The 26,973-nt window shown below is 49.4% G+C and overlaps 1 protein-coding gene across 1 annotated transcript in view; it reads right to left on the bottom strand.

Moving 5' to 3' along the window:
- TNN (tenascin N) overlaps positions 1-26,973 on the bottom strand; it is a 61,436-nt gene that overhangs the window by 1,589 nt on the left and 32,874 nt on the right. Inside the window, exons 9-17 of the mRNA XM_012765061.3 lie at positions 25,408-25,671; positions 22,093-22,356; positions 21,201-21,464; positions 18,865-18,995; positions 17,856-17,988; positions 16,953-17,104; positions 9,675-9,771; positions 8,688-8,855; positions 869-1,032 (exon numbers count right to left, since the gene is read on the bottom strand). Coding sequence (XP_012620515.1) covers positions 869-1,032; positions 8,688-8,855; positions 9,675-9,771; positions 16,953-17,104; positions 17,856-17,988; positions 18,865-18,995; positions 21,201-21,464; positions 22,093-22,356; positions 25,408-25,671 — 1,637 coding nt within the window. The remainder of the gene's footprint in view (positions 1-868; positions 1,033-8,687; positions 8,856-9,674; positions 9,772-16,952; positions 17,105-17,855; positions 17,989-18,864; positions 18,996-21,200; positions 21,465-22,092; positions 22,357-25,407; positions 25,672-26,973) is intronic.

Below are 26,973 nucleotides of genomic sequence, written 5' to 3'. Positions count from 1 at the left end.
AGTCTGACCTAAGGCAAAAAAGACTTTGTTTTCCTGGTGATCAAAGAACTTGAAAGAAACAGCTCTGCTTCAGCTAGGACAACTAGAAAGGACTGGGAAGTGTCTGTTATGAACTGAATGTTGTGTCTCCCCAAAATTCCTATGGTGAACCCTAGCCCCCAGCGTGATGGTATTTAGTGTTGGGGCCTTTGGGAGGTAGTGAGGTTTCCATGAGGTCATGAGGGCGGGGCTCCATGAAGGGCTGAGTGCCCTTATAAGAAGAGGAAGAGACCAGAGCTCCTCTCTCTACCATGTGAGGATACAGTCAGAGACAGCCATCTGTAGCCAGGCAGAGAGTCGCCGTCAAGAACCGAACTTGTCAGCACCCTGATCTCAGACTTCCCAGCCTCCAGAACTGTGAGAAATAAATGTCTGTCATTTAAGCCCTCCAGTCTGTGGCATTTTGTCACAGCAGCCCGAGCTGACAGTGTCCATGTGTGAACCAGTAAAATGAGATCCCATATCATCTGCTTATACACGGCAATGGCAGCCGAGAGTCCCGCCACCTGTCCCTGAGTGTGCGGCACAGGTGGGAGTGCAGAGCAGGCAGCCACCTGTCCCTGAGTGTGCGGCACAGGTGGGAGTGCAGAGCAGGCAGCCACCTGTCCCTGAGTGTGCGGCACAGGTGGGAGTGCAGAGCAGGCAGGGGCCACAGCCAAGGGGCAGGAGGGACGTGACCTCAAGGCCATGGAGCCTGGAGGAGAAGCTCTACTGCCCAGACCAGAAGCCTGGGGAGGAGAGGGGCTGCCAGACTGGCCTGGAAGGTGTCCTTTTGGAAGCTGAATGTGGGCAGAGCCTGGCACAGAAAAGATGTTCACCTGTCACCTACCTCACTGTGCTTGGTCTCCCCATATCTGCCGTTGGGGTTGGCTAGGTGGCAGTTCTTGTACCACCAGCCACCGTGATGCGTCAGGGCACAGTTGCTGAGTGCAATATCATTGTCTCTGTCAAAAGTTGTAAATTTCCATCCATTGTGGTAAGTAAGAGCATCCCCTGCAGGAGAGAAGAAAAAGGAAGGGAGAACCCAAGTCTAGCCACTGAGGGTGATCAAAGGGACCCGGCAAAAAACTCTCTAGGCGTGAAAACAGCAAGGATCCAGTCAGTTGTGTGCCACAGGTAGTCACTGCTCTCTCGAAATGGCCAGCATGAGGATGTGGCAGAGGCGGTGGGTTCTCTTTCCTGGCCTGCTGCCCAAGCTTCAGGTCTGTCCCCCCAACCATCTCAAGAGCATTTTCACTTGGAAGGCCCACAGTCACGTCAAACATCCAAAACCAAACATGTCAACTCTCCCCATAGTCCCTGACATTCCTCGCATGAAGAAACCACTCTCTGTCCTGCCCGCCTCTGCCACAGGTCAACCCTCCACCCTGCCACCCGGACCTGAACCCCCGAGCCCTAGGCCCTTCTCCCAGCCGCCTGGCCCCTAGACAGCCACTGTCATCATCTCAGACCCGACGCCCTGCTGCCGCCACACGGGGTGAGCCGCTCACCCTCGCTTTGCAGGCCTGTAACTGGCTGTACCTGACACACAGTCTCACGTCCCAGTGTCCCCACCAGGCACCCTCTGCTGTGATCAGTCCTGCTCCCATGGGTTTCTCTCTGCCCTTCATCGGTCCAAACCCCTGCTCCTGAGAAGATTCTTCTTACGGATCCTCCAACCCACCCTCCTGACTCACACTCTCACACACACACACACACACACACACACACACACACACCCTTGAACTTCTAGAGCCCTTCTAGGCACAATGGACAATGTAGTGCCTCATTGCATCCTGTCTGGAAATCTGCTTTATTTCACTCATATTTCTCCTATTTCCCTATCGTATTTGTCATCCTTGTATAAGCTTACCTCCTTTTTCAGCTCATAAAAGGCAATAAGGACCCGTATCAGTCACTAGCTTAATCAAGTTCCGTCCTTGCAACAACGATCCTTACATTTATCTAATCTCTGCGTTTACCGATCATCTTCACGCGTATGTTCTCGCTCGACTCTCCCGGCAAGCCTGAGAGGTGGGCAGGGCACCTCTTAACCACAGGGAAACAAACTCACAAAGGTTAGACTCAAAGGACTTGTTAAGGCCCCATAGTCCACAAGTGGCAGAGCTGGGACTCAAATCTCCACCCTTAGGGTCTAAGTCCAGTGTCCTGAGGCACCACTCCACCGGGCTTGCTTATTTCAATTAGGGGCTTTGATCATGCTGGCATGAATGAGCCTCTACAGCCGTGGTTCTCCAAGTGGGTCCCCAACCAGCAGCATCCACATTCTAACAAGCCTGGGAACTTGTTAGACATGAACATTGCCAGGCCCCACCCAGACCCACAGAACCAGAAAACTACAGGTGGGACCCAGCAATCCATGCTTCGACAAGCCCTTCAGGTGGTCCTTGTGCAGGCTAAAGCGTGAGAACCTCTGGCCTGCAGCTTCATTCACTTATTATCGATAAGCGCGTGCTAGGCTCGGGAATGCAAACTGGGGAGGTCCTTGCTCCCAAAGACTTAGCTGGGGTGGGTGAGGCAGGCGAACAAAGAGCTGGTAACACGCTGTGTAAAGGGAACGTCCCAATCTGCCCCTCTGACTCTGAGCCCCCACACCGCGGCTCCCTCACACCCCACCCAGCAAAGGCGGGAGGGGTGGGCGCAGGGCCCCTCCCAGGCCAACGCGCAGGACCACTCTGCCCAGTGGTTTTCTCGGCTCAAGAAAGGGACGCTGTCACTTTGGTCATGTACATTTCCTCCCCCCTTCAGATTTCTTACAGAAAATTAACTACAGCTTGAGACAACACACGATGTTTCCTCCATGACATTCTGTGAACGAGCACACCTCACCTCACCTGTACAGAAAGTTCCAGAACTGTTTGCTAAGAATCTGTGCAGAGGCTTCCTTAAAGATATGTTTGTGATTATCTAAATTTGGGCACTGGGACAAACATGTGAAAAAATGCTCAACATCTCTAATCATCAGGGAAATGCAAATCAAAACTGCAATGAGATATCACTTATCTCCAGTGAGAATGGCCTTTATCAAAAAGTCCCCAAACAATAAATGCTGACGTGGTTGCGGAGAGATAGGAACAGTCCTACACTGCTGGTGGGACTGCAAACTGGTTCTGCCTCTGTGGAAAGCAATATGGAGATACCTTAAAGCGATACAAGTAGACCTACCATTTGATCCAGCAATCCCACTACTGGGCATCTACACAAAAGACCAAATGACACTCTACAAAAGGGACACCTGCACTCGAATATTTATAGCAGCACAGTTCACAACTGCAAAGCTGTGGAAACAACACAGGTGCCCATCAATACATGAGTGGATTAATAAAATGTGGTATATGTATACCATGGAGTACTACTCAGCTCTAAGAAAGAATGGTGATATAACACCTCTTGTATATTCCTGGTTAGAGCTGGAACCCATTCTACTAAGTGATGTATCCCAAGAATGGAAAAACAAGCACCACATGTACTCACCAGCAAATTGGTATTAACGGATCAACACTTAAGTGGACATATAGGAATAACATATATCAGGTGTCGGGCAGGGGGGCGGGGGGAGGAGGGGCACGGCAATATACGTAACCTTAACATTTGTACCCCCATAATACGCTGAATATAAATAAATAAATAAATAAAATAAACTTGGGCCCTGTGATAAAGAAAGGTGTAGCAAACTTTGCCCCAAAGGTGGGAGCTTGTTTCTCAGTAGATTTTCTGCCTTCTGTAAGCGGAAGCCACCCTAAGTTCAGAGTGTACACAGTGAGAGCAGGGGCTGGAGAGGTTGGCAGCAGGCCCATAAAAGGTCTGAACCCAAGCTCAGGGTGGGTTCAAGCTACCCATCATCCTTCTGATCAAAATGTCACCCTGAGGCCCACTCTCCTCCTCCAGCAATCCATGGGACAGGAAAGCTGACCCAGGTGGCTGTGCTACCTTGGACAAGGAGAAGCCATTGCCATCACATCCCCTGTAAGCCACGCACAGATACAGGACCATGTGTCCGGGCCTTGCATGTCTTTTATTTGGGATCAGAAGTGGGCAAATGAGACAGTGATCTGTGCTCTTTCTAGCTTTCCCTTTTGCCCATGTACCCATTAACTTTTTCAAGTGCCAACATTTAAAATTCCACTTCAGAACAAGTAAGACACTGGCATTTGGGTAGAATAATTCTTCAGTGTGGATATTTGGCATCCCTGGCCCCAGCCCACCAAATGCTCAGAGTCCCCTACTCACATTTCCAAGTGCTCCCAGAGGGTGGACCCATGCTGGGTTGGGCACCACTAAGTCCCACACACATGGGACTTGAAATCACCTGTCAACAATTGGTCAGCCCATAGAAGTCTTTCTGCACCATTCTAACATCTAGTTCTTTCTGTTTTCTTTATAATCTCTGAATAGATAAATAGCATCTTGAAGGTAGAGCTTATAAGACAGCCTCCCTGCCCCACTCCAAGACTCAGAATCAGACACTAAACATACACACCATTACCTTGCTGGTGTTGCTTCATGAAAGAACGACTTTTCCAACATGACTTTAGTGGAAGTCAAAGTTCAGAGCCCACCTGGACAGCCTGAGTGGGGGACAAGCCTTGAGCTGCACATTTCTACAAGGCTGCACACCTGTCAGTTCCAACCAGAACTATAATGAAGTTAGAAGCTGGGCAGAGCCGGCTCGCACACGAGGTATCAAAATGTTCACCTTCCACCACTTGAATCGCTGTGTCCTCTAAACAGCACCTCATCATTTAGGACATGAGTAGCCAGAAGCTTCCTAAATTTTAAAACACTCCTCACGGATGAATCAGCATATATAAGGAAAGCTGAAACTCCACTGACCCCACCATTGTAATTCAGAATTTAAAAGTGGGAATGATAGTACACGTGGGAAGACCAGACTGCTGCCTAAGTGCTGTGTGAAAGTCTGCTATTAAAAAATGCGTCCTATTAAAAAACACATCCTCCACTGGCTGGCACTGTTGGCCTGAACAACCATAGAACAGGAATTAGCCCCTAATCACAGTTAAAATGCAAATAGGGTACCTGGGAGGGGAATCACATTAATTCACGAATATGTTGACTCCCTTTCACTCACTTTCCCATTAGCATCAGTTCATTACTGGATCATTTTAAGACAGACTTCAGAAAGGCCAATTTAACGGGGAGGAAAGGGGAACGTGCAGCCTGGGAAGATGGGCCTCGGTGAGGTCCCCAAGCAGGCGGCCAGTGAGGGCGCTGGGCTTCAGGTACAGATGTGGGCACCGGGGCCAGAGGGAAACACCCAGCTTCATACCCTGTCCCGGGAGGGCCCCAGGAACGGAGCCCGTGAAGACTGACGTGCTTAGCCTGCAAAAGAAAGGCTGAGACTAACTGGTGTTGCAAACCAAAGGGATGACCAGGCAGGCTCCAGGAGGACCGAGACCAGAGCAGGAGGCCCGCGGGCCGAAGGGAGACTAGAATGTGCATGCCACTGCACCAGGGCGAGCCAGCCTGCAGTGAGCTGCCAGGCGCGCAGTCTGATCTGATTTAAAGGCGAGGCAGGGGGTGGGCAAGAGGTGGGCAGTGTGCTTAGTCCTACAAAACAGCATGTTTAAGTCTCCCCTCATTCTGTTAATATCCTTATAATTGCACGAATGTCCATCTTCATTTCCCAATTGTATTTTTTTCTATGCTTGGCTTTCATGTTTTGTACAGACATGCACCACATAAAGACATCCCAGTCGACATGTGACCACATAAACGTGGTGGTCCCGTAAGATTATAATGGAGCTGAAAACTCCCGGTCACCTAGTGACGTCATAGCCATCCTCACGTCCTAGCGCAAGGCATCCCCACGTGTCTGGGTGATGCGGTGTAGAGAAACCCACTGAGCGGCCAGCCAGAATTATGTATAGTAAATATTACCGATAATGATAGTAAATGATTATGCTACTTATTTATGTACATAATACTATACTTTTTATCATTATTTTAGAGTGTGCTCCTTCTAGTTATTAAAAAAAAAAAGTTTCCCTGGTCACCGAGTAGCTAAAAGGAAAATATGAAAAATAAATTTTAAAAAGAGTTAATTGTAGAACAGCCTTCAGAAAATGTTCCAGAAGAAGGGATTGTTGCCACAGGAGATGACAGCTCGTGTGTGTTACTGCTCCGAAGACCTTCCGGTGGGACGAGGTGTGGAGGAGGAAGACAGTGACATTGATGATCCTGACCCTGTGTAGGCCTAGGCTAAAGTGCGTGCTTGTGTCTTAGTTTTCACAAAAAAAGTTTACAAAGTAAAAAAATAAATAAATAATTTTTAAATAGTAAAAAGCTTATAGAATAAGTATATAAAGAAATTATTTTTGTGCAGCTATACAATGTGTTTGTGTTTTATGCTAAGTGTTACTACAAAAGAGTCAAAAAGTTAAAGATAATTTAAAAGTTTATAAAACGAAAATTTTACAGTAAGCTAAAGCTAATTTATTATTGCAGAAAGAATTATTTTTTATAAATTTAGTATAACCTACGTGCACAGTGTTCATAGTCTGGAGCGGCGTGCGGTAGTGTCCGAGGCCTTCACATCCACTCCCCGCCACCCACTGACTCTCCCAGAGCAGCTTCCAGTCCTGCGAGCTGCATTCATGGTAAGTGTCCTAAACAGGGTACCATTTTATCTTTTATACTGTATTTTTAATGTGCCTCTTCTATATTTGATATGTTTAGATATACAAATAACATTGTGTTACATTTCCCAGTATCCGGTACAGCGCCATGCGGTGCAGGCTTACAGCCAAGGAGCAATAATAGGCTGAACCACAAAGCCTAGGTGTGCGGTGAGCTCTCCCGTCTAGACTGCGTAAGTACACTCTAAGATGTTCACACAAAGACCATTTCTCAGCATGTGTCCGTGCCATTAGGTGACGCATGACTGAGTGGATAGAGTGCAGCTGTTTCCCGCCCATGGAGACCCAGGACCACTGAAGGAAGAAGCGACAATGCCCAAAGCAGTGCAGGCTCTTCTAGCTGCAATGCCTTTTCTCAAGGATCATATTTTCCCTGAAATAATTATTTGCACACTTTTCCCCACCCAACCACTACTCAGAATCCTTGAATAGTTTTCTGGCATCTGTAGCCCAAACTCCTCACACTCTGGTAGGTGCCCACACCTCCCTTTTGTCTCCTCCCATGTCGCCATGTCACCAAACTCACCCCTTCCCTGACTCCTGTGGAAATGACTTGAGTCTCAGGGGCTACTCTTTAAATTATTAAAAATAAGATTACATATATAGAAAAGTTCTGCTGGTGATTTCATTTTTTGAACTCGCCTTCTCTGTGCCAGGTTCCATGCTAGGCACTGGGAAACAAGAACAAATGTAAAATTCGTGGGATTTTTTAAAAACTGAAATTACAAGATCTCAAAGAAATTGCATTAGCAGTTGGCCCCTTCAGATCAAGCCCCCAGACATTCAGAGGTCCCGTTCACAGTCTTCTGCCACCAGGGTCCTTGAGTGGACAGTTTGAAGCAGTGCTGAAGGCTTCAAGAGTGCACCTCGCTTCTTGCTGCTCAGCCTTGCTCACACCTGCACTCCTGCAGGCCTGGAGAGCCCCTCCCCCGCCACCTGAGTCCCATCCTCCTTGCAGATCCAACTCCAGCTCCCAGCTTCAGGGCGCCTTTCAGCCGCTTGGATGATGTCAGAGCACCCACCTGCTCCACACTCCTGTGGTTCCTTACGTGCCTTACCACTCAGCTCACTTTCTGCAGAAGCTACCTTACATCTTTATGCATCCATCTGCGTGCGAGTCTAAGTACATCTTATAGAGTCAGCTGATTTGGTGGGTGACGCATTTTGACGTGGTTATACCAAAGTTAAAAACATACAAAAGTCAAACAGATTTACTTGTTAGGGTTTAAAAACCATAAATACAGGTTTTAAAATATTCAGTATTAAAATAATAACCTCACTCCCCCTCTTAAATAAAATGTTTGCTGCTATAATTCCACTATTTCAGTCACGTTGCTTAATTTTGTTCCTTTCCTCACAAATGAACACACTATCCACTGGCTTAAGTCCTACGAGCAGCTAACGGAGGCTAAAGAGTCCCTGGCTTCCCGCTGGACCCGGCATCTCCGCGTTGTCACAGTCGTGCCAGTCAAGGAGACCGGACTTATGGTTTGAATCAGCACTTCCATCGTCTGTCTTTACAGCACAGTACTACAAAACGCTTATGTGATCTCTCCCTCTCTCTCTCCTTCCCTCTCCCACTCTCTCTCTCTCACACACACACACACACACACACACACACACACACGCACGCACACGCACACACAGCTGTGCAGACAAAGATGACAGCCACACTGCTACAGCCAAACGAAGGACTGACAGGAACCATGAAATTGCTCAGAATGTGGATTCATCAGTCGATGTACGACAGCCTGAACTGGGGGAGTACAAGAAAAGGTTTTTCTTGGGGGAAGGACTGGATAGAAGTATATAAAAGTTCCAATTTCCCTTTGTTCAGCCCAGCACCCTGCAAGGAGCAGGCCCTCCATTGTCAGCGGGGCAGTTCACCCCTGCAGAACAATCTTCCACCCCCCAGGGCCACTGCAAACCCAACCCTCAGACGACAGACAGCGAGTGTTTCCTTTCCTGGCAGTAGGGAAGCGTTTTTCTCACCTGCTGTGCCTCTGTATTTCCCAACTGTCAGCTTATACCGCTCCTTGCTGGAGGCCACCTGGAAGAGGTCGTAGGTGGCGTAGGCAGAGTCATTGGCGGTCTGTAAGTCCACTCTCACCTCGTACCGGGTAGGAGTGCCCGTGGTGAGGTTGTGCAGCTTGTCAAGCCCTAGAAATAATCAATGGCATTTCAAAAACTGATCAACCCTGTGTGCATGACACAAGTCACCTGAGCCGCTCCCTTCCCTGCTAATACGGAGCCTTCCCAACGCCTTCTCTTTGGGGTGACTAGCTTGCTCATCCTGTTGCTCCTGAGGACTGTGTGGAAACCACGTCCTGCAGAGGGAGCAGTGAGGAGGGCGGCAAATGCTGACCGGCTCTGCCTCTGTGGGTCCATCTCTCTGAACAGAAGCACATCTACTGAGCACCCGTTTGTCTCACTAAGTAGAGGAGCAGGGCAACCACTGGCTCTAAGATCTCCGAAGAGATTCTGTACTGAGAAAACCACAAATGTCATCTACTCTATTAGACACTGAGTATCCAGATTATGATTTTTTAATTCTTCATTTCTCAATAGAAGCTTTTGGCCATTTCACTCTCTGTGAACATCTGCTCCAGAAGCAAGCAGAGGGAAAGGGGAAAAACAATGCCCACAGTGCCGGGCAGGATTTGAGAGACTACCAGAATGGCCTCCCAGTTATAGCCTAGAATCCCAATCAATCAACTATTTTTCTTCTACTGGGGTTTCTGAGGAATTTCAGGCTGTGGGCAGATCCTGTAGAGCTTAGAGACACATCAAACCCCCTCTGACAGTCCTACCTTGGGGCTAGTCCCGAGCATGAGGCTTGCCCACCAGGCCCCTGCTGGGCAGGCTCAGTGTCCCTGTCTCGGGCCTCTCCCTGTGTGTGGTGAGCTCCCTTAAGCTGCCTGCCCCACTTGTCAAGGGGGAAGTCACAACCCAGCCCCCCTGGATTCTCAGAGACCATACCAAGCCAGAACTCCTTCATGGGGTCTCCAAAGCCTTCCACGTAGCTCCGCCAGCGCTTGAAGAAATCCAGCTGCCCGGTGTTCCGCCTCTGGAAGACCTGAGAAGGGAGACGGGGGCTTGCTTCACTCTGACACATCAAACACGCGTAACTGAGCGGCAGGGGAGCAATGCTTGCATTTCCCAAGGTGGTCCCAACGACAAGAGGGGTTCAGGAGCCTGCACATGCGCTGACTTGCTCCAGCTAGCACACCTTTCTTGCTAAAGATCATAGAAATGATCTTTATTTATATACCAGTAGATTCACTACATTGGTTCTACTATATTAATAAGCATTCTTCAGGTATACAGCTGTATGCTAAGTACTGAAACGTGTACAACAAAAGCAGAGAAGGTTCTGGTCCCCAAGAAATTTCAATTCTTTCGGTGCCCCAGGAAGCTGGGAGCTGCAGGCTGAGCAGGAGGGTCAGGCAGCAGGACGAGAAGCCAATGCTGGGGTTGCCGGGGGCTGAGGAAGGGATGGGAAGGGAGGCTGGAAAGGCAGCAGGGGTCAGTCCTGGTGGGGCTTGAACAGGAACTATGTCGGCCCATCATCAGAGCGATGGAAATTGTTGAAGGGTTTAAGCAGGAAGTGAGGTCTTAATCAGATTCCTCTCGCTGCAGTGTAGAGAACGGACCAGCTGGAAGAGAGTGGAAGTGGGACTAGAACGACAGGCGACCACTGCAGGGGACAGGTGGGAGGGGACGGGAGCTGGGACTGGCGGCTACCCTGAGGATGGACAGAAGTGGTAGGAGGTCAAGTTACAGACGTGGCGATAGAACGTGGAACTGAAAGAGGAAGAAGTGGAGGGTGACTCTCATGGTTTGGGCTTGCAGATGACTATTCTCTCAGCTATTCACCAAGACGGGCGGTTCTGAGTGAGGACGCGTCTTATGAGCGCATCAGGGGCTCATCTGAGACATGCTCAGTGCGACTTATTTCTGAGGCATCCTCATGAACAAAGATGCCACATGAGCAGTTGACATAGGCGGGAGTTCTAAAGAGAGGGCTCAGCTAGACCTGGGGCGGGAGTGTGTCTGAGACAATGCTAGGTTCACCGAGTCCCAGCTCACGCTCCTCTTCCCAGGATCACAGGAAGATGTCCTTTTCCAGCTTCCCCTGCATTCCAGTTGGAGCCATATAACTGTTTCTAGCCAAAAGGCTGTATGTGTGAGCACGGGAGAGTGGGTAGGGCTCTCCATGCTCTCTTTCCCATCGCCAGGTGCCTCGGTGAGGGTCACGTGCTGACGCGGCAGAGCCACAAGATAGAAACAACCTGAATCCCTGCGTCATCACTTATAAGTGGCTGCAAAACTACAACGACATTGCACATGTGAGATGAAAGCTTCACTTGTTGAATCACTGGATTCTGGGGTTGTTTTGTTACTGCAGCATAGCCCGTCCTGTCCTAACTCACACAGAGAGCCACTGGGCCTAGCAAGTAACATGAAGTCCTGGAAAGGATTCCACCACCTGGGAAGGAAATAAGAGCTGAAAAGAGAAAATGGCCCAGAATCAAGCTGTGAGGACCTCCAGTCTATGACACATCAGGAAGGATGAGTTCATTAAGGAGAGAGAAAGAACAACTCATGTAGAAAGAAAACTAGAAAAATGTGGAAACACAAAAGCTACAAAGAGAAAGGTGTGGTCCGTAGTGTCAGATACTGATGTGAGGTCAAAGAATTTGAGGCCAAAACTGTCCCTCCAATTTAGTGGCGCAGAAATCCCTGGTGACTTTGCAGAGTCTGTGCTAGTGAGAGACAAGGAAGGAGCCAAACCAGCATGGGCTGCAGGGGGATGAGAAGTGAGAAGACGGAGGCGAGAGGTGGGTACTATTTCACAAGAGCATGGGCTGCTTCCTTTTTAAAAATTCCTCATTTGGAGAAGGAAGGCAGTTCCAGTCAGAGTAAATTGGATTCTTTTATATGAAGTAAACCTGAAAAGAATCGAAAAGCTGCACACACCTGTGCCCACTATTGGAACTGATAATGTGCATAATTCCGCCTGACCTTGGGAGCCGAGCTCACGCCATCCTGGCCAACCTCAGAAACGATCCCCGCGGAGCAAAGGCTGGAACTGCAGCTTTCTCGCTGCCTGTTCCCTTTGTACTCATTCAAATGCAGAAGCCCCAACACAAAATCTAATCTCCTTCCTTCCAGACAGACTTCACAGCATGTGCCTTGAAGTCAAACACATTATCTTGAATTTGGTAAGGTAAACCACCTGATATTTGTGCCTTCTTTATATTTTTCTCTGGAAAGAAACAAGGAGGGAGGAGAGACCAGGTTCCCCTGTGACAATGCTGAAAGCTCCACCTGGGAGCTCACACATAACTCCTTCCAAAGCACAAGCCATGTTTGCTGGCCCAGGAGGCGGGCTCAGACCACGCCTACCTCCTGGCAGGGGTTAGCGAGGGAGTCACTTCTATCTCAACCCTGGGCCGGCTCACTGTAAAACAGGAATGGAAATGGGAAAGAAGAGTCTGTCTCAAGAGCTGCTGGGAGGACTAAATGAAATGGTACGTGCAAAAATGTTCTACAAATGGAAAAGGGCTGCGGAACAGAATTTGGGACTGATTGTGACAATGACACACTGCATTAACACTGTTCACTGCCCCCCTGCGCTCAAGTGTGCATCTTCGAAAGATACCCTATTGCTTTCTTGGCTTCCTTCATTTTTCTTCACTCATTTATTCACTTACATAACAATCATTTAGTGCTGTGGTCCCAACCCGACTGCAGACGGGATATGGTCTGTGGCCTCGTAGGAACCAGGCTGCACAGCAGGAGCTGAGCAGCGGGCAAGTGTGCGAAGCGTCATCTGTATTTGCAGCCGCTCCCCATCGGCAAGCTGTGCGTGCGAGGGATCTAGGCTGCGCGCTCCTTATGAGAATCTAAGGCCTGACGATGTGAGGTGGAGCTGAGGCAGCTGGGGAGCGGCTGCAAGTACAGATGATCATTAGCAGAGAGGTCTGACTGCACAATAAACACAATGTGCATGAATCATCCCGAAACCACGCCCGCCCCTCCCCACCCCGTCTGTGGAAAACTGTCTTCCATGAAACCAGTCCCTGGGCCAAGATGGTCGGGACCGCTGACTCGGTGCATGTTTGTGGAGTGCTGGCCCTGGGGCGAGTATTTGTGATACCATTTTACTTAGTGGCTGATGCAAGGATAACACACAAATCTTATCTGTCAGTCAGAAAGTTTGATAATACCATCACTACCGAGCCTTTTTCTCAAACAGCATTTCTTAAGACCCTCGGGACTTGTTAATTTCCTAGCAAGGTGCTGTAAGGCTGGTGGCGGCCCCCTCCCTTCCCTAGATCAAAAAAGAAAAGGCTCATGAGACCAGACCCACCAAGGACCTGCCAAGGACGACTGCCCCGCTGAAAACTACCACACCTGGCTAAGAAAGTTTTGGCTCCTGGATTCTGCAAATACCACCAGCCCCTCCTATTTCTCAATGACCACCAAAGGTCGCCCCAGCTCTTCCCACCAAAAGTCCCTAGCCCGCCCAAACGGTATAAAAGGCCTCACCCCCTTCAAATGGAGGTGACTCCTGGGCCCCCCCTCTCTTGGGGCCCCAGAACCTCATCCGGGAGCACTAACTAAAGCCAGGTTGTTTGGCCCCACTCTTTCTCTCTCTCTGTCTTTTCTTTTTGCTGCCGCAGAAAAACCTTACAGGTGCCTGTTGCAAGCCCTGCCCTCGGACTCTTCCTATGTCTTGGACAGTGGAATCCTAGCACAGATGTGGCACCAATGTTTGGTCCACACCTGTCATGTCAAAGCACATTCCCACCGCAAGGTCAGGCTCAAATCCAATCCTGAACAGACACACTACAAAGGCATTTGGTCTCTTATCTCCAGTCAATAAACACAGTGCCCAAGCTTGATAGGAGTGTTCCAACTGATTTTTTTTTTTTAAATAATGCTTCAGCTTGGCCAGGGAAGCTTCAAAACATGACTCTGGTGCTGTTTGCATCCCTGTGTAGACCCAGCTCTACACTTGCTAACCATGTCCTTGGGCAAGTCAGTTACCCTTGACAAGCCTAAACTAAACTGTTAGATCAAAATGTTAATAGCCCCTCCATCACGGGCTTAAATTAAGGCTTCAGCAAGATCGTTAATCATAGTAAATCATAAAGTATTTAAGCCAGAGTCTGGCATATACAGATATAATAAGTTATTATTATCTCTCAATAAATGTTGGTTTACATTTCATTATATCAGCTTCCAAATGAACTTACCCACAGGGATCATTTATACATTTTGATCAGGCAGCTTTAACTGACTCACTCAGAATCTAGTCCATTGCCATTCTATGAGATGAAAACACCCTATAAGGAACTATTTGGGAATAACAAAATTCTCTCCCAGATCATCCTTCAGGGAAAAAAAAAACCACCTCTTTATATCTGGTTCTACACTACAGAGTTGTCATTGCATTCTAGAAGTTAGTTGATGTCCTGAATGACTAAGTCAGGAGGGAAAGGCCAGAATTGCATTTAAATGCCTGTGGGGAGAGCCTCTAATGCAGTCCTTAAGACTTCCAAGTTTGAAAACAAGGATGGAAATATTTGAGACAGTTAAGCTTTTGCTGATGTTCTTTCCAGCCTCCCACCAGCACAGAGTTTACCTCAGGGCAGAGCTCTTCTGGCCTAGTCATCAAATTGAGTTCCTGCTGCCTGGGATGGAGAGGAATTACCTTAAAAGGGTTTTAAAAGCACAATAAAAAGCAGCAATGTGCTATAGGTCGTTCTTCAGGGGCAAAAGTCTCTAGAACTTAAAAAAACATGAAACCTGTCAGTAAAATATTTGTTGGAGAAGTTTCCAGGACTCCACGTGCTTTCCGGAGCATGGCGGCTTTAGGAGAACCCTATAGGGTCTCGGCTCATACATTCCCTCCAGGAGTCTGGGTCAGAAAACAGGACTTGGGGTGGGGTGGCAGGCTGATGCGGATTAGGATGCAGAGTGGTTTTACTACTTCTGGAACTGACCTCTGTGTGTGAGTAAGGGACAATTGCAGGGCAAGCTCCCTGTGGGCAGGGATTTCAGTCTGTTTGCCTCCCTGCTGGATCCTGAATACATGCAACAGTACCTGACACATAGTAGGCAGCCAATAGCTGTTTCTACAGTAAATCATGGATATTCCCAGGCCGACAGACTGACAGATCTTTTTCTAAAGGTTGCTTAGACAAAGGACTCCTTCTCTACCCCTATGCAAGCTTGGCTTTCAAAAAGCCACACTAGATGGTTCAAGCATCCTGCCAATAGTCAATTACAGGCACAAAGGCAGGAAATTGGGCTGTAGGCCTGGAGGGGCAGAATGCTTAGAGTTACAAAGGTGCTGCTGAAAAGCAGCAGGAACCACCCTATGGGTCTGGTCATGTGGAAGACCTCCCATGCTACATTCTGTTCTGCTATTTTTATAAATCAATCAGGAATTTCCCACAGCCAATCCAATTACTGCCTTTCAGCTGTCAGATGCTGCTGTGCAGATAATAAGTTTTCTTCATTGCGGCTCATCAGATGGTATCATTTTATTCATGGCTGCTCAAGTGTGTTTGGTTTCCCAGGCCCCTGAGCAAATGTGTAAATGAATCCAGTTTGAGCACTATGAGATCAGGCTTTCTCTTTGCCACAGTGAGCTGCGGAAACGGCAGGTTGCACGCTGGTTTTGGGCAGTGAGAGCCTTTATCAGTTCGGGCACAGGGAGAGGCAGGGTGGAGGGATGGAAGGATCAGATTGCAAGCCTCGAGCACAGCTCATCATATAATTGGATCGGGCTGATTCAATCAAAGAAGATGCCATGTGGTTTAAGCTGACAATGACCCAAGAGAATAAAACCCCTACACAGAAGAGGGATGATTAGAACATTGTCCAAATTTCCCTCTTTCAGGCAGCTTTAGTCTTTCAAAGCAAAGTCCCAAAGGCCTTGTTTCTGTACCATGGACCCAGGGTACAGAACCTGGGCAAGAGACTCTAATTCAGACGACTGAACCCCCCAAAGAGGCTGTGCATCTGCATGTGGGGTGACCTGAGATGACCCACTGGCAAGACCAATGGGTTAGGAGGCTGGGGTCCCAGCTTTGTCACTAACTTATGTGACTTAGCCAAGCAAGGCACTTCCATCTGTTGGCCTCACTTTTCCCATCTGTAAAACAGGAAAAATAATCCTCTGTCACTCTAAAGCTATTGTGTGAGCATAATATTTATGAAAGTGCTTCGAAGAGGGTTAAATATAAGTACTAATAATACATATAGATAGGGTATTATCAGATGATGATAAACCCACAAGCCTTCATAGTCATCAGCCTTAGTTTAACCAAGTTTATGTAAACTAAAAATAAAATCCTAACCCCCATCATCCCTGCCCCACTGACTGAACAAATCCTTCTTGGCCAAGAAGACCCCAGATAAACCTTAAAACTGAGTTCCTGGCCATGACAAGATGGAAGGTTGGACATGCCTCATTATACCCCCTCCATTTGGAGTTTAGACACAACAATTGATCAGCATTACTATTAAAATAGAGATCATAAGACTGACAGAACAGACTCTCTGTGGCAATAAGATACCAAATTATAATATGACCTAAGGCCATGCCAGGCAAGGGGTAAGTGACCTTACAAGTCACTCTGACACAGTACATAATGGCTTGCTCTTGCAACCTGACTCTGGCATAACGTCACACGATGATTAGCAGACTTCCTTATCTTAATTTAAATGTTCCTTTCTGCTAATTCCAAGCTTGTAGACAAAGCTTTGTTACTTTAACCAATTGCAAAATTAAAAATCTCTAAATCTACCTGTGACTTGCAATCCCCTGCTTTAAGGTAACCTGCCTTTTTTGTCCAAACCAATATATACCTTCCATGTAATGATTTATATCTTTACCTATAACTCTTGCCTCCCTGAAATGTATCAAGACAAACTGTAATCCCACCACCTTGGGATCACTTACTCAAGGCTTCTTGGTTTGTTTTCCTTGGGCCATAGTCACTCATACTGACTCAGAATAAACCTCTTCAAATTATTTTGTAGAGTTTGGTTTTTCCACTAACACCTATTCTAAGGACAGGTGTTAAGTACAGGCCCTCTCCTTACAGTGAGCTGGGATCCCTCTAAACACAGCTGTAAGCCACAGAAGCCCCTCTCTTCCATGGATGAAGAAGAAATAGAGCCCCCAAACACCCAGCAGCAGCTGTGACCAGCTCCCCAGGGCCCTGCGTGACTCACAATCCAGCCGCCTCCATCTGTGTCCATGTCACAGTACACCTGCAGCGGCTGGCTGGTGTCCCCGTGCAGGTAGATGGTGTACAAGCCACTGGCAGTGTTGCTGTTCTGCTGAACCTGACTGCAGTCCGCAGGGTGTGGAAATCGGGCACCAACTGGGAGCCAAGCAGACGGACAGCGTCATTAGGAGAAGGGCAGGAAGAAGGAAGGTGAGGCTTCTTCCCTTTTTAAAACAATTTATCTTGTTTGGAAATTATTTTATAACCTCCTACTATTTTGTTTTTTCCAATGCTTCACTCACATCTTGTTCTTCTCACTCATTCTGTTCTCATCAAACTCTCCAAATGTACCAGAAATAAGGTCAAGTTCACATCCCTTCCTCCCCCAACCCAACCCCCCCCCCACTGGGTATATAACGCTCCATTTCGCTTTTCTCTTTAGTCTCCCCACCCTGGGGCGGGTTTCCTTTGCACCCACAGCCCCTTCTCCATTTTCCCAGGCCAAGAGAAATCCCTAACTCTGTATGCGCTTGGTCATCCCTGGACACCTTTCCTGGCCTCTCGACACCTGTCCTCTATGGCTGCAGTCCCTAAGCCCCAGGCTATGAACTGGTATGGTCCATGCCCTGTTAGGAACTGAGCCTCATCACCACCTGAGGTCCACAAGCCCACCCTGCGAGATCCATGGAGAAATCAACTTCCATGAAACTTAGGAACTGGACCACACAGCCGGAGGTGAGTGGTGGGTGAGCTGCGGGCTGGTGAGCCAAGATTCATCTGTATGTGCTGCTGCTCACGTCACTGCCTGAGCACCGCCTTCCCTTCCCCTTCCGTGGAAAAACTATCTTCCATGAAACCGGTTCCTGGTGCCAAAAAGATTGGGGACCACTGCTCTATTCCATGTTACCTGTGGAGAGGGCGGTGGACACACTCCTGCTCCGGCGATCACCCTTGAAAGCAACCAAGGACACAGGGTAGGTGACGCCCTGCTCAAGGCCTTGCAACTCAAACCTCTGGTGGTCCCGTCCCAGCTGCACCTCCTGCCCAATGAAGGAGACAGTAGTGAACAGCCAGTTACTCATGCTCACCCCCAGCACCCCAGGTGCCAGTATCATTCCCTGTGCTAGTGACAGAAGCTCTCTGAGGACACAGTGCTCCGCCTTTCCGAAGGCAGCGTGGCAGTGCAGGGGCCTAGCGGGCCCAGCCGCCCGGGAGGGCTACGCCAGGGAGACCGCACTGCTGGAGCGCTGCCGCTCCCAGAAGCCCGGCCGCGTTTCCTGCGGCTCCAGGTTCCCACTGGGGCTCTGGCTGCAGCCACCACGGGCAGCAAAAGGCTGGCAACGCTAAAGAGACGTTAACGGAAGAGGGAAGCTGGCCGTGATATCTGTGAGACACGGAGACGGCTGGTGTGTCAATGAACTTCCTTCTGAAGCCGTCTTACTTCCCCCAGGAGCAGGGGCTTTCCTAGTAGGGTGTCGTAAGTATTGATTAAGATAACGAACACATTAAAATGCCCTTCCTTTCCCCCTCCTCCCTTCTTTCTTCCTTGCTAAGGAGAGGGAATAATAATTTTTAACTGTGACAAGTTTTGAAACTTTGCTGGCTTTCAGATTCTGAGGAGGAAATATAGCCCTTGAAATGAGGGCCAATCGATTCATCAATAAATATTTATTGAGCGCCTCCCCTGTGCTAAGCACTGCCCTAAGCACTTTAGATACAATGAAAGTGAAGTAGACAAACACTTCCTGCCCCGTGGAGCACAGTCTACTTGGAGGACCAACAGTCAGCAAAATAAGCTGGGGCGGACGTGCGGCCAGCACGGATGAACACGCCGGCAGCAGCCAGGCTGACCGGCCCAAGGCAGCTCCTGGCGGAGGCTGCGAGGAGCAGGCGCCAGGAGCAAAGGCGGTGCGCACCTTAGCCGCGCCGTCCGGGAACTGGTAGGTCAGAACGTAGCCATCGATCTGAGCAGAGGGGGGTGTCCAGGTCAAGCCCCCACCAGACTGCGTCACAGCAGACACACGGAGGTTCCTGGGAGGGTCGATTTCTGAATGTAAAAAGTCGGGTAATTACCGTCATTATTACAATACACAACTGAGGCAGGATAACTTTCGAGAAATCAATTTGTATTTTCTCCCGACACGCCCTCCCACTTCAAGCGGGCGGCAGGCTCTGTTCTTCCTTGCCACGCAGCCTTTCTGACCGTGGCTTCTAGAAGCACAGCCCCATCGAGGACAAGAGGAACAGGGCACTGGGTGGGTCCCAGGGTGGGGACCTGGGCCCCACCTCCCGGCAGATTCCCAGAGAGTGGCGGACAGGAGCGGACTAGATCGGCAGATGGACTCTGGGCTGGCAGCCTCAGAGTGGCGTGGAGATATGAGAGGGCGGCAGAGTTGAAGGGGCCTGCCACGAGACCAGGTGACCCAGCAAACCCCTGCCTGCAAGGTCAGCGGAAATGCCTGCCATCGGGAACCCACCCAATTCAGCCCTGAGGAAGGAGCAGACCCTTCATTTACTGAGATTTCCGACCAACAAGCAGAATGGGGGCTTACGGTGGAAATTAAGTTGGTATAGAAATATTAATATAAAGTTATAGTTCTTACATAGCTAAGTGTGTGGCCTTAGATACAAAACCAGTACAGAAAGGAGTGGGAGCAGGTGGGGAAGACTGTGCTTGTATAAAGGGGTGGGGAGAGAAGGAGAAAGAGACAGAGACAGAGAGACAGCGAGAGAAGGGAGGGAGGGAGGACGGAAAAGAAAAGCCATGCAGGAAAAGCAGGGGCTGTTCTTCTGTGCACTTCCCCACCCAAACACCAGAGGGCATGCGTGGGCATGCGTGTGTGCCCTGCAGAGCAGGAAAACCACAGCTCAGCAAAAACCCAAGTCAATATCGTTAATAACTGGTCAGACGGCTCATTTTTTTTAACCAAATAAGATATGAATGGAAATTTCCATTTTGAAAAAAAAATAACATAGAAGGTTATTTTAATTTAGAAGTTCCCAAGAAGATGTCTCCAGGCTATTTTCTACCCAGTAGCAATTCAGCTGAGAACTGAATTGCAGTATTTTAATAGAAGTCACAGACAGCTGTTGTTTTGAATTAGGATGTTTTGACAAATTTTGAGTTTCTGTAATATCAGCTTGGTTTGATTTTCTAAAGCATGGCATCTGGCACAGATTTTAGTCTCTCTATCACATGGAAAAACTGAATTTCCTGCTTTCATAATGAAAACAAAACTGTAACTATTTAAATATCTCTAGCTTCTGCCACCTCTTTGACTGCCCAGCCCTCCCCTGGTTGTGGACCTGAGATGTCTGTCTTGGTTATTTTCACATTTCTATGAAGTAAGTAGAAAGATGATAAACTCATCTTAGCTGTCTTAAAAAATGGGAAAAGCAAATCTAAGAGAAAATGAAGAAGGAAGAGGGGAAGAAAGGAACAAGGGAGAGAGGAAGAGAGGAAGGAGGGCGGGAGGGAGGGAAAGACTGGTTATGGGGCCTTTGGGAGCGTCACTGGGCACTAGGGATGAGGAAAAGCCGTGTGTGTGTGTGTGTGTGTGTGTGTGTGTGTGTGTGTGTTTTACAAAACCTTTAATTTCAAAATTTTTACAATAAACATATATTACTTTTTGAATTAAAAATGCTAATTTTCACTAATAAAAAGCATAAAGAAATTCAAGGCACCTCTAACTCCTGTGGCCACACTGGGTGCCCTGGACCAGGGACAGGACAGACGGCCCTTGCCCACGCAGCCCGAAGCCACCCATGGACCTCAGGGTGGGCACAGGGCCATTTCCCAGGTCCCTCTGAGGGCTGGCCTCCAGGACGCTCCACCGTGGAACGGGGCCACCACACACACACAACGCCAGTAGGCCCCGCACCTTAGTCCACAACTGGAGACGGAACGAAGGAAGAAGCTGCACCACCACCCCGCCCTGGAGGATGGGGATGGAGGAGGCGCCTGCCTCTCTCTGAGCTGACACCCACTCATTTCCCGACAGCAGGGTCGGGGCCTGAGAGCCGGGCTGGTGGCGGGGCACCTCTGCACCTCCGTCACACCACTTTCTCCACGTTTGTTCGTCTTTTCCGAACTGCCATGCTGGCATACTGCCTCAAAAAGGTAAAAGTCAACCAGCCTGGAGACTGTCTCAGGGGCGGCACCTGCCCTCTCTGCTCCCCGCCCTCCCCACTCGTGAGGAAGACCCTCTCCCGGCGAGCGTGAAAGGTTCCCTGTCCAGGTCCCTCTCAGTACCTGTCCAGGCCGTGGTGTCGGCCTTTCTGCTCTCCCGGGCCCCCTTCTGGGCCCACACGGACACCGTGTACTCCACGCCCGGCCTCAGCCCCGTCAGGACGGCGCTGCTCTGCTCCTTGCCCACCGGCACCTCCTGGGCCTCTCCATCCACAGAGGTGTAGCGCACCACGTACCTGTCGATGGCGGCCTGCACCGGCTCCCAGGAGACGGTGGCCGTACTCTCTGTCACCCGGTCAGTCACCAGGTTTTTGGGGCTGTCAATGTCTGGAAGGGAAACGTGTGGAAAAGCCTCAGCCCTGAAGCCACACGAGACGCATCCACCACCCCGCCATCGTGACCTCCATTTCCCAGAGCTCCTTCAGTGCCAGGCAACGCCGTGCCCACCCTGCGTCTCTGGTGGGAGCTGAGGGAGAAAGCAACCCCTGGCTCTCAGTTTCAAAGGACAAATCGTTATAAGCTTTGCATTCTTTCTTGGCTTTCAGCTCCGTGAAATATGAGAGGGCCAGTGTCTTCTTAGCAGCATATGGCACATCAAGACCACCAGTTAAACAGCTGCCATGATGTTCAGGGCACCTAATTTATCATTTTATCAAGGGCTACTTCACTGGTGTTTACTCTAAAAGTATTATCACAAGCATTGCCACGACCAGACCTTACACAAATCTTTGCTGAGTCTGCCAGAAACATTGCTACTCCACAACTTGACTTCTCCCTTCCAGGGGCCAAGTGGTTTCAGGAACAGCTCCTCACGGTCAGGGAGAACTCAGTCTTCTTTCATCTCTAAGACTTCTAATCACAAAGTCTCACAGCTAGGGCCACATCTTTTGGTACCAAGCACACTGAAATCCACTAGCTCAAACTCAATTCCTATTGACCATCTCTCTTTTGTTACCTGTCGGGGCCGTGGTGTCGGCCTTCTTGCTCTCCCGGGCCCCCTTCTGGGCCCACACGGACACCGTGTACTCCACGCCCGGCCTCAGCCCCGTCAGGACGGCTCTGCTCTGCTCCTTGCCCACCGGCACCTCCTTGGCCTCTCCGTCCACAGAGGTGTAGCGCACCACGTACCTGTCGATGGCGGCCTGCACCGGCTCCCAGGAGACGGTGGCTGTACTCTCTGTCACCCGGTCAGTCACCAGGTTTTTGGGGCCGTCAATGTCTTTTTTAAAAGATTAAGAGAAAGCTAAACTTTAGAACCCAGGAAGGGCATCCTACCCCCATGTCCAAGAGCTCCCCACTCGTTATCATTAATGACAGTAGAAATCCACTTAAATGAGGAGTCAAAGGCTCCCAGGTTCCATTTTCTGGGGAAGCAAACCACTGGATATTAAAACTGGAAGGAATAAAAAAAAAAACTGGAAGGAATCAGATCTTCTCTAAGTTTACCCATATGGAAATGTTCTGCCCTTGTAGTTCTCCCCAAAATAACAATACAAGTCTCCTGGAGCCACAAGATAAGCCACCAAAACTGCTGTTGGAATAACCTCTTTTAAGATCTCCACAGTATCTGGTTATTTTGTTTCACAGAATTCAAGAGCTGGGAAGTCCTATCTTCCAACCTCTTGACGCATATAAGGGGAGGATAGCGGAGGCCCAGAGAAATGAAGAGTCCCACCCGCATTTCTGCTGAGTTCTTGTGTTAAAACTAAGAGTAGACCCTTTCTGCTCTGATTTCGAGCCCTTTCACCTTCTCAAGAACTTCGGCCCTTTCATCCATCCTCTCCCTCCTGCATCATCAGTCTCTTCTCTACCCCCAGTCCCAGCACACGAGCAGGCTCTAGGCTCTCCCGTCCCTCCCACATCATTCCATTTCTCTACTTCCCTGAACTGACAGACTGTCTCAAGAGAAATGTCTGCATACCTTAACTTCACTCCTCAAATCAGTCACGTTTGGCACCTTTCTATGCCACACCACTAAATCTGCTAGTCTAGGTCACTAACAACTTCCATGTTACCATGACTAACAGACACTAACTAACAGACACAACTTTCGAGTAGCATTTGGCAGAGCTGATCCACTCGCCCCTTCTTGAAGCGCTCTCAGCTCTTGGCTTCCATGACTTCACACTTCCCCAATTTTCCTCCTAACCCGAGCTCCTCCTCCTCAGTCCTTTGTAAGCATCGTTGAAATGTTAGAGCATCCAAATCCCCTCTTTTCCTCTCTCTACATTTCTCTCTAGGTGCTCTCACTCAGGTCCATGGTTTTAAACATCAATTGGATGCTCACTGCTCCACAATGTGTGTCAATTCTGAGCCACTGACTGTTTCTACCATACCTGCCCTGTCTCTTCATGTCCACCGCAGTGCCTGGCCTGCATCAGACACTCACTAAATATTGGTGGAATCAATAAATAAACCACGCAATTAACCAGGGAATCTCACAAGTATCTCAACTTAAATATTTAAAAATCTTAATGTTCCTTCCCCAACTTATTATCTGTCATCTTTTTCCAAAAATGGTACCACAATCTTGCATGTTGCTCAAATCAGAAACAAGTCATACTTGATTCCTCTTTTCTTCTTATCCCACATCTCAACTACCAACAAGTGCTGTCATTTGTACTTCAAAAGAGACTCCCAGACATTCCCTCTTCTCGAACCCCTCTGCCTTCACACTTGTCCAGACCATCACCATCTCACACCCAGACTTTTCTAGGAGCTTCTTTATTAATCTTCTCACTGCTACACTTGTCATCTCCTCCATCTGCTCTCCTCACTGTGGCCTGGAAAATGTTTTTATTAAACTAACACCGCATCACATCACTCTTCTACTAATAAACACAACACACTTGGTCTATCAGGCACCGTGTGGTTCTGCGCGATCTGCCTGCTCCTCTTGCCACACCTCAGGCCCTGCTCTCTCACCCTCCATGGCCAACAGCACCAGCCTCTTCCACTCTTCCACCAGCTCAGGAGCTGTTCCGGCTGAAATCCATCTCACAGACTCTTCCCTTTCCCAGGAATGGCCGCTTTCCCCAATACCCATTCTCCCCTTCTTCTACAAGCACACTGTCCAATAGACCTCTCTGCCATGATGGAAATAGTCTATAATCTGCACTGTCCAATACTGTAGCCATTAGTCACATGTGGCTACTGGCCATTTGAAAGGTGGCTAATCCAAATGAGAAAATAATTTTTTTATTTTTATTATTTTAATTAATTAAAATTTAAATAGCTACATGTAGCTAACAGCTACTGTGTTGGCCAGGACAGTGTACCAGAAGTTAAAGCTGGGCACACGGCCATCCACTAAAGACTTCAATTCCCAGCCTCCTTTGAGCGAGCTGTGGCAGTGGAACGTGAGAAGACGGATGTGTGTGCAGCATTCCAATTGCGTCCTGCCTCTCGCCATGCCCTCCCCACCGGCTGGAGTGCGGTCGGGCTGGAGATCATGTAAAGGCAGGCAACTTCCTGGGGATGCCTGAGCAAAAACACAGAAGGAGCCAGCATGGCCCAGCCTGGGAAGCTACCACTGCAGCCCTGGACATGTCCTCAGCCATTCCACAGAGACGAATACCCTCCTTTAGTGTTTAGGCAACTACTATTGGGTGTTTCTGTCCATATGTACCCCATTACTCCTCACTCGTCCCATCTACGAAACACTCCTACCCGTTATTCTCTCTACCTACCCCATGTTCATCTCCTTCATAGAACTTATCATAATTTACTGTTAGAAATTTGCCTTCTCGTTTACTGTCCGTCTTTCCCACTAGACCTCAAGAGAGTAGAGATCATATTTGTTTTGTTCACCACCATATTCTCAGGCCTGGCACTTAGATGATGCTCATTAAAAGCTAGCTGCCTGTTGAAATGAACACAGGACTCCAGCTGCCCAGGTTGATACTTGTTCCTTTATACTGCACAGCATCTATTAAGTCAAACCTACACACCTTGCCACAAAACAGTTTTTGAAATAGTGGTTTTAGAAATTTTATATTGGTTTTACATGATTTCCTATAATTTTCTATAGCTGAGAGACACAATTGTTCAAAAAAATTAGCTTTGGAAAGTTTTAAGATATTCATGGGACTACTCAGTACTAGGTCCATTACTATGCTTTTTGCTTTCTTTAAATGAATGAGTTTTTTACAGCAAATTCTCCCAAAACAGTCCACAGTCCCTAAGATTACAAACCCCAAACACAGCTGTATCATCATTTAGCAGCAACAGGTCAACCTGCATTAATTACCCAAGTCTGCCCTCTTGTTACCTGTCTCGGCTGTGGTGTCGGCCTTTCTGCTCTCCCGGGCCCCCTTCTGGGCCCACACGGACACCGTGTACTCCGCGCCCGGCCTCAGCCCCGTCAGGACGGCGCTGCTCTGCTCCTTGCCCACCGGCACCTCCTGGGCCTCTCCGTCCACAGAGGTGTAGCGCACCACGTACCTGTCGATGGCGGCCTGCACCGGCTCCCAGGAGACGGTGGCCGTACTCTCTGTCACCCGGTCAGTCACCAGGTTTTTGGGGCTGTCAATGTCTGGAAGGAAAAATGCTGATCAATACACACTATTGGGGGAACAGAAAATGGCGGAGTAGGGGTGCCATCCTGGCTCTCTGCTCCCAGAGCAAATAGTGAAGAAAGCGGATAGCCACACTCCAGCCATCTACACTTCCACGAGACCAGCTTTGCCAGCCTGCAGACACTCAACAGGAAATAAGACCATCTACAGCCTAAAGCAAAGGTGAACCGACCATTCTTCCGCAAAACTCGGGGATTCGGAGGCACACATCAGGGAGGGAGCGAGGCGCGGCTTAAGCCGCTGCAGGCGGGCAGTGGCGCCAGCCTCTAACCGGCGCTGAGAAACACCCCTTCCTACACCGAGCTCCACTCCCACGTAGGCCGGGAGGTGCCTGAAGTTGGTGAGAAGTGGCAGCGCGGGATTAAGCTGTGTGGAGAAGAGACTAGAGCAGGGAACGCGCTGAGTTCCCAGAGCACACAGCGGCCGCGGTTTAAGGCGGGGGAGGGTCCGCGCGCAGCAGCCAGCCGCTCTCCGCGCAGCAGGAACCAGAGCCCACTCGGGCATTTCCCTGCCGAACACTCCCAGGTCAAGAGTAAGGGGAGTTTACACAGCAGGAGGCTTTGACTTTGGATTTGGAGGAGGTTTGGGATAGCACTGAGAGGTCAGAGTGCACAAAGTTAGACTCCTTGATCCATTAGGACCCCCCTCCCTCTGCCCCTCCGGCACCACCGCTCCGCCCCTGCATTCCGGCGCTGACTCGGCATTCCAGCGCGGACTTGCGCTCGGGGTTTGGAGAGGCTGCGCAGAGACAGCGCCGGTACGCGCCGCTGCTCCACCAATTTGATATTGGACCATCACTTGCTGCACAAGCGGCACTGACTCTGTGCTCAGAGAGTGGACCCTGCCTGGATGGGGCAGAGCTACAGGGGAGATTGATTGCCCTTGGCGAATTTAAGGCAGAGAAAGGGTGCCTTCCACACTCTCCTGCGACCCGGTGCCCCGCCCTGGGCTCCAAAGTCTCTGCCCCAGCCTTGGGGGCGGAGCTGAGATAGAAACTGTTCTCATTCCTGCCGCTTATCTCCACCTGGGTAATTCAAGAGACAAAAGGCAGGGACAGGTGGGTCCCATTGACTGCCTGCCAGCTTTTGGTCAGTCTCACCCTGCACAGGTCTCCTGCGCGCTGCGCCCAGAGTGTGGAGCGCTGGGCCTTGCAAGAGGCAGCCGTCAGTGGCTATAAGGCAGAGATATTTTACGGACCCCCATATCCGGGGATTTGGGGCTAGGCCTTTGGCTCCAAAGTTTGTATCCCCGCCTTGGGG

This window comes from Microcebus murinus, chromosome 2, assembly GCF_040939455.1.
Source record: "Microcebus murinus isolate Inina chromosome 2, M.murinus_Inina_mat1.0, whole genome shotgun sequence".
NCBI lineage: Eukaryota > Metazoa > Chordata > Mammalia > Primates > Cheirogaleidae > Microcebus > Microcebus murinus.
The sequence above is the reverse complement of the archived record's forward strand: the minus strand, read 5'-3'. Positions and strand labels throughout refer to the sequence as shown.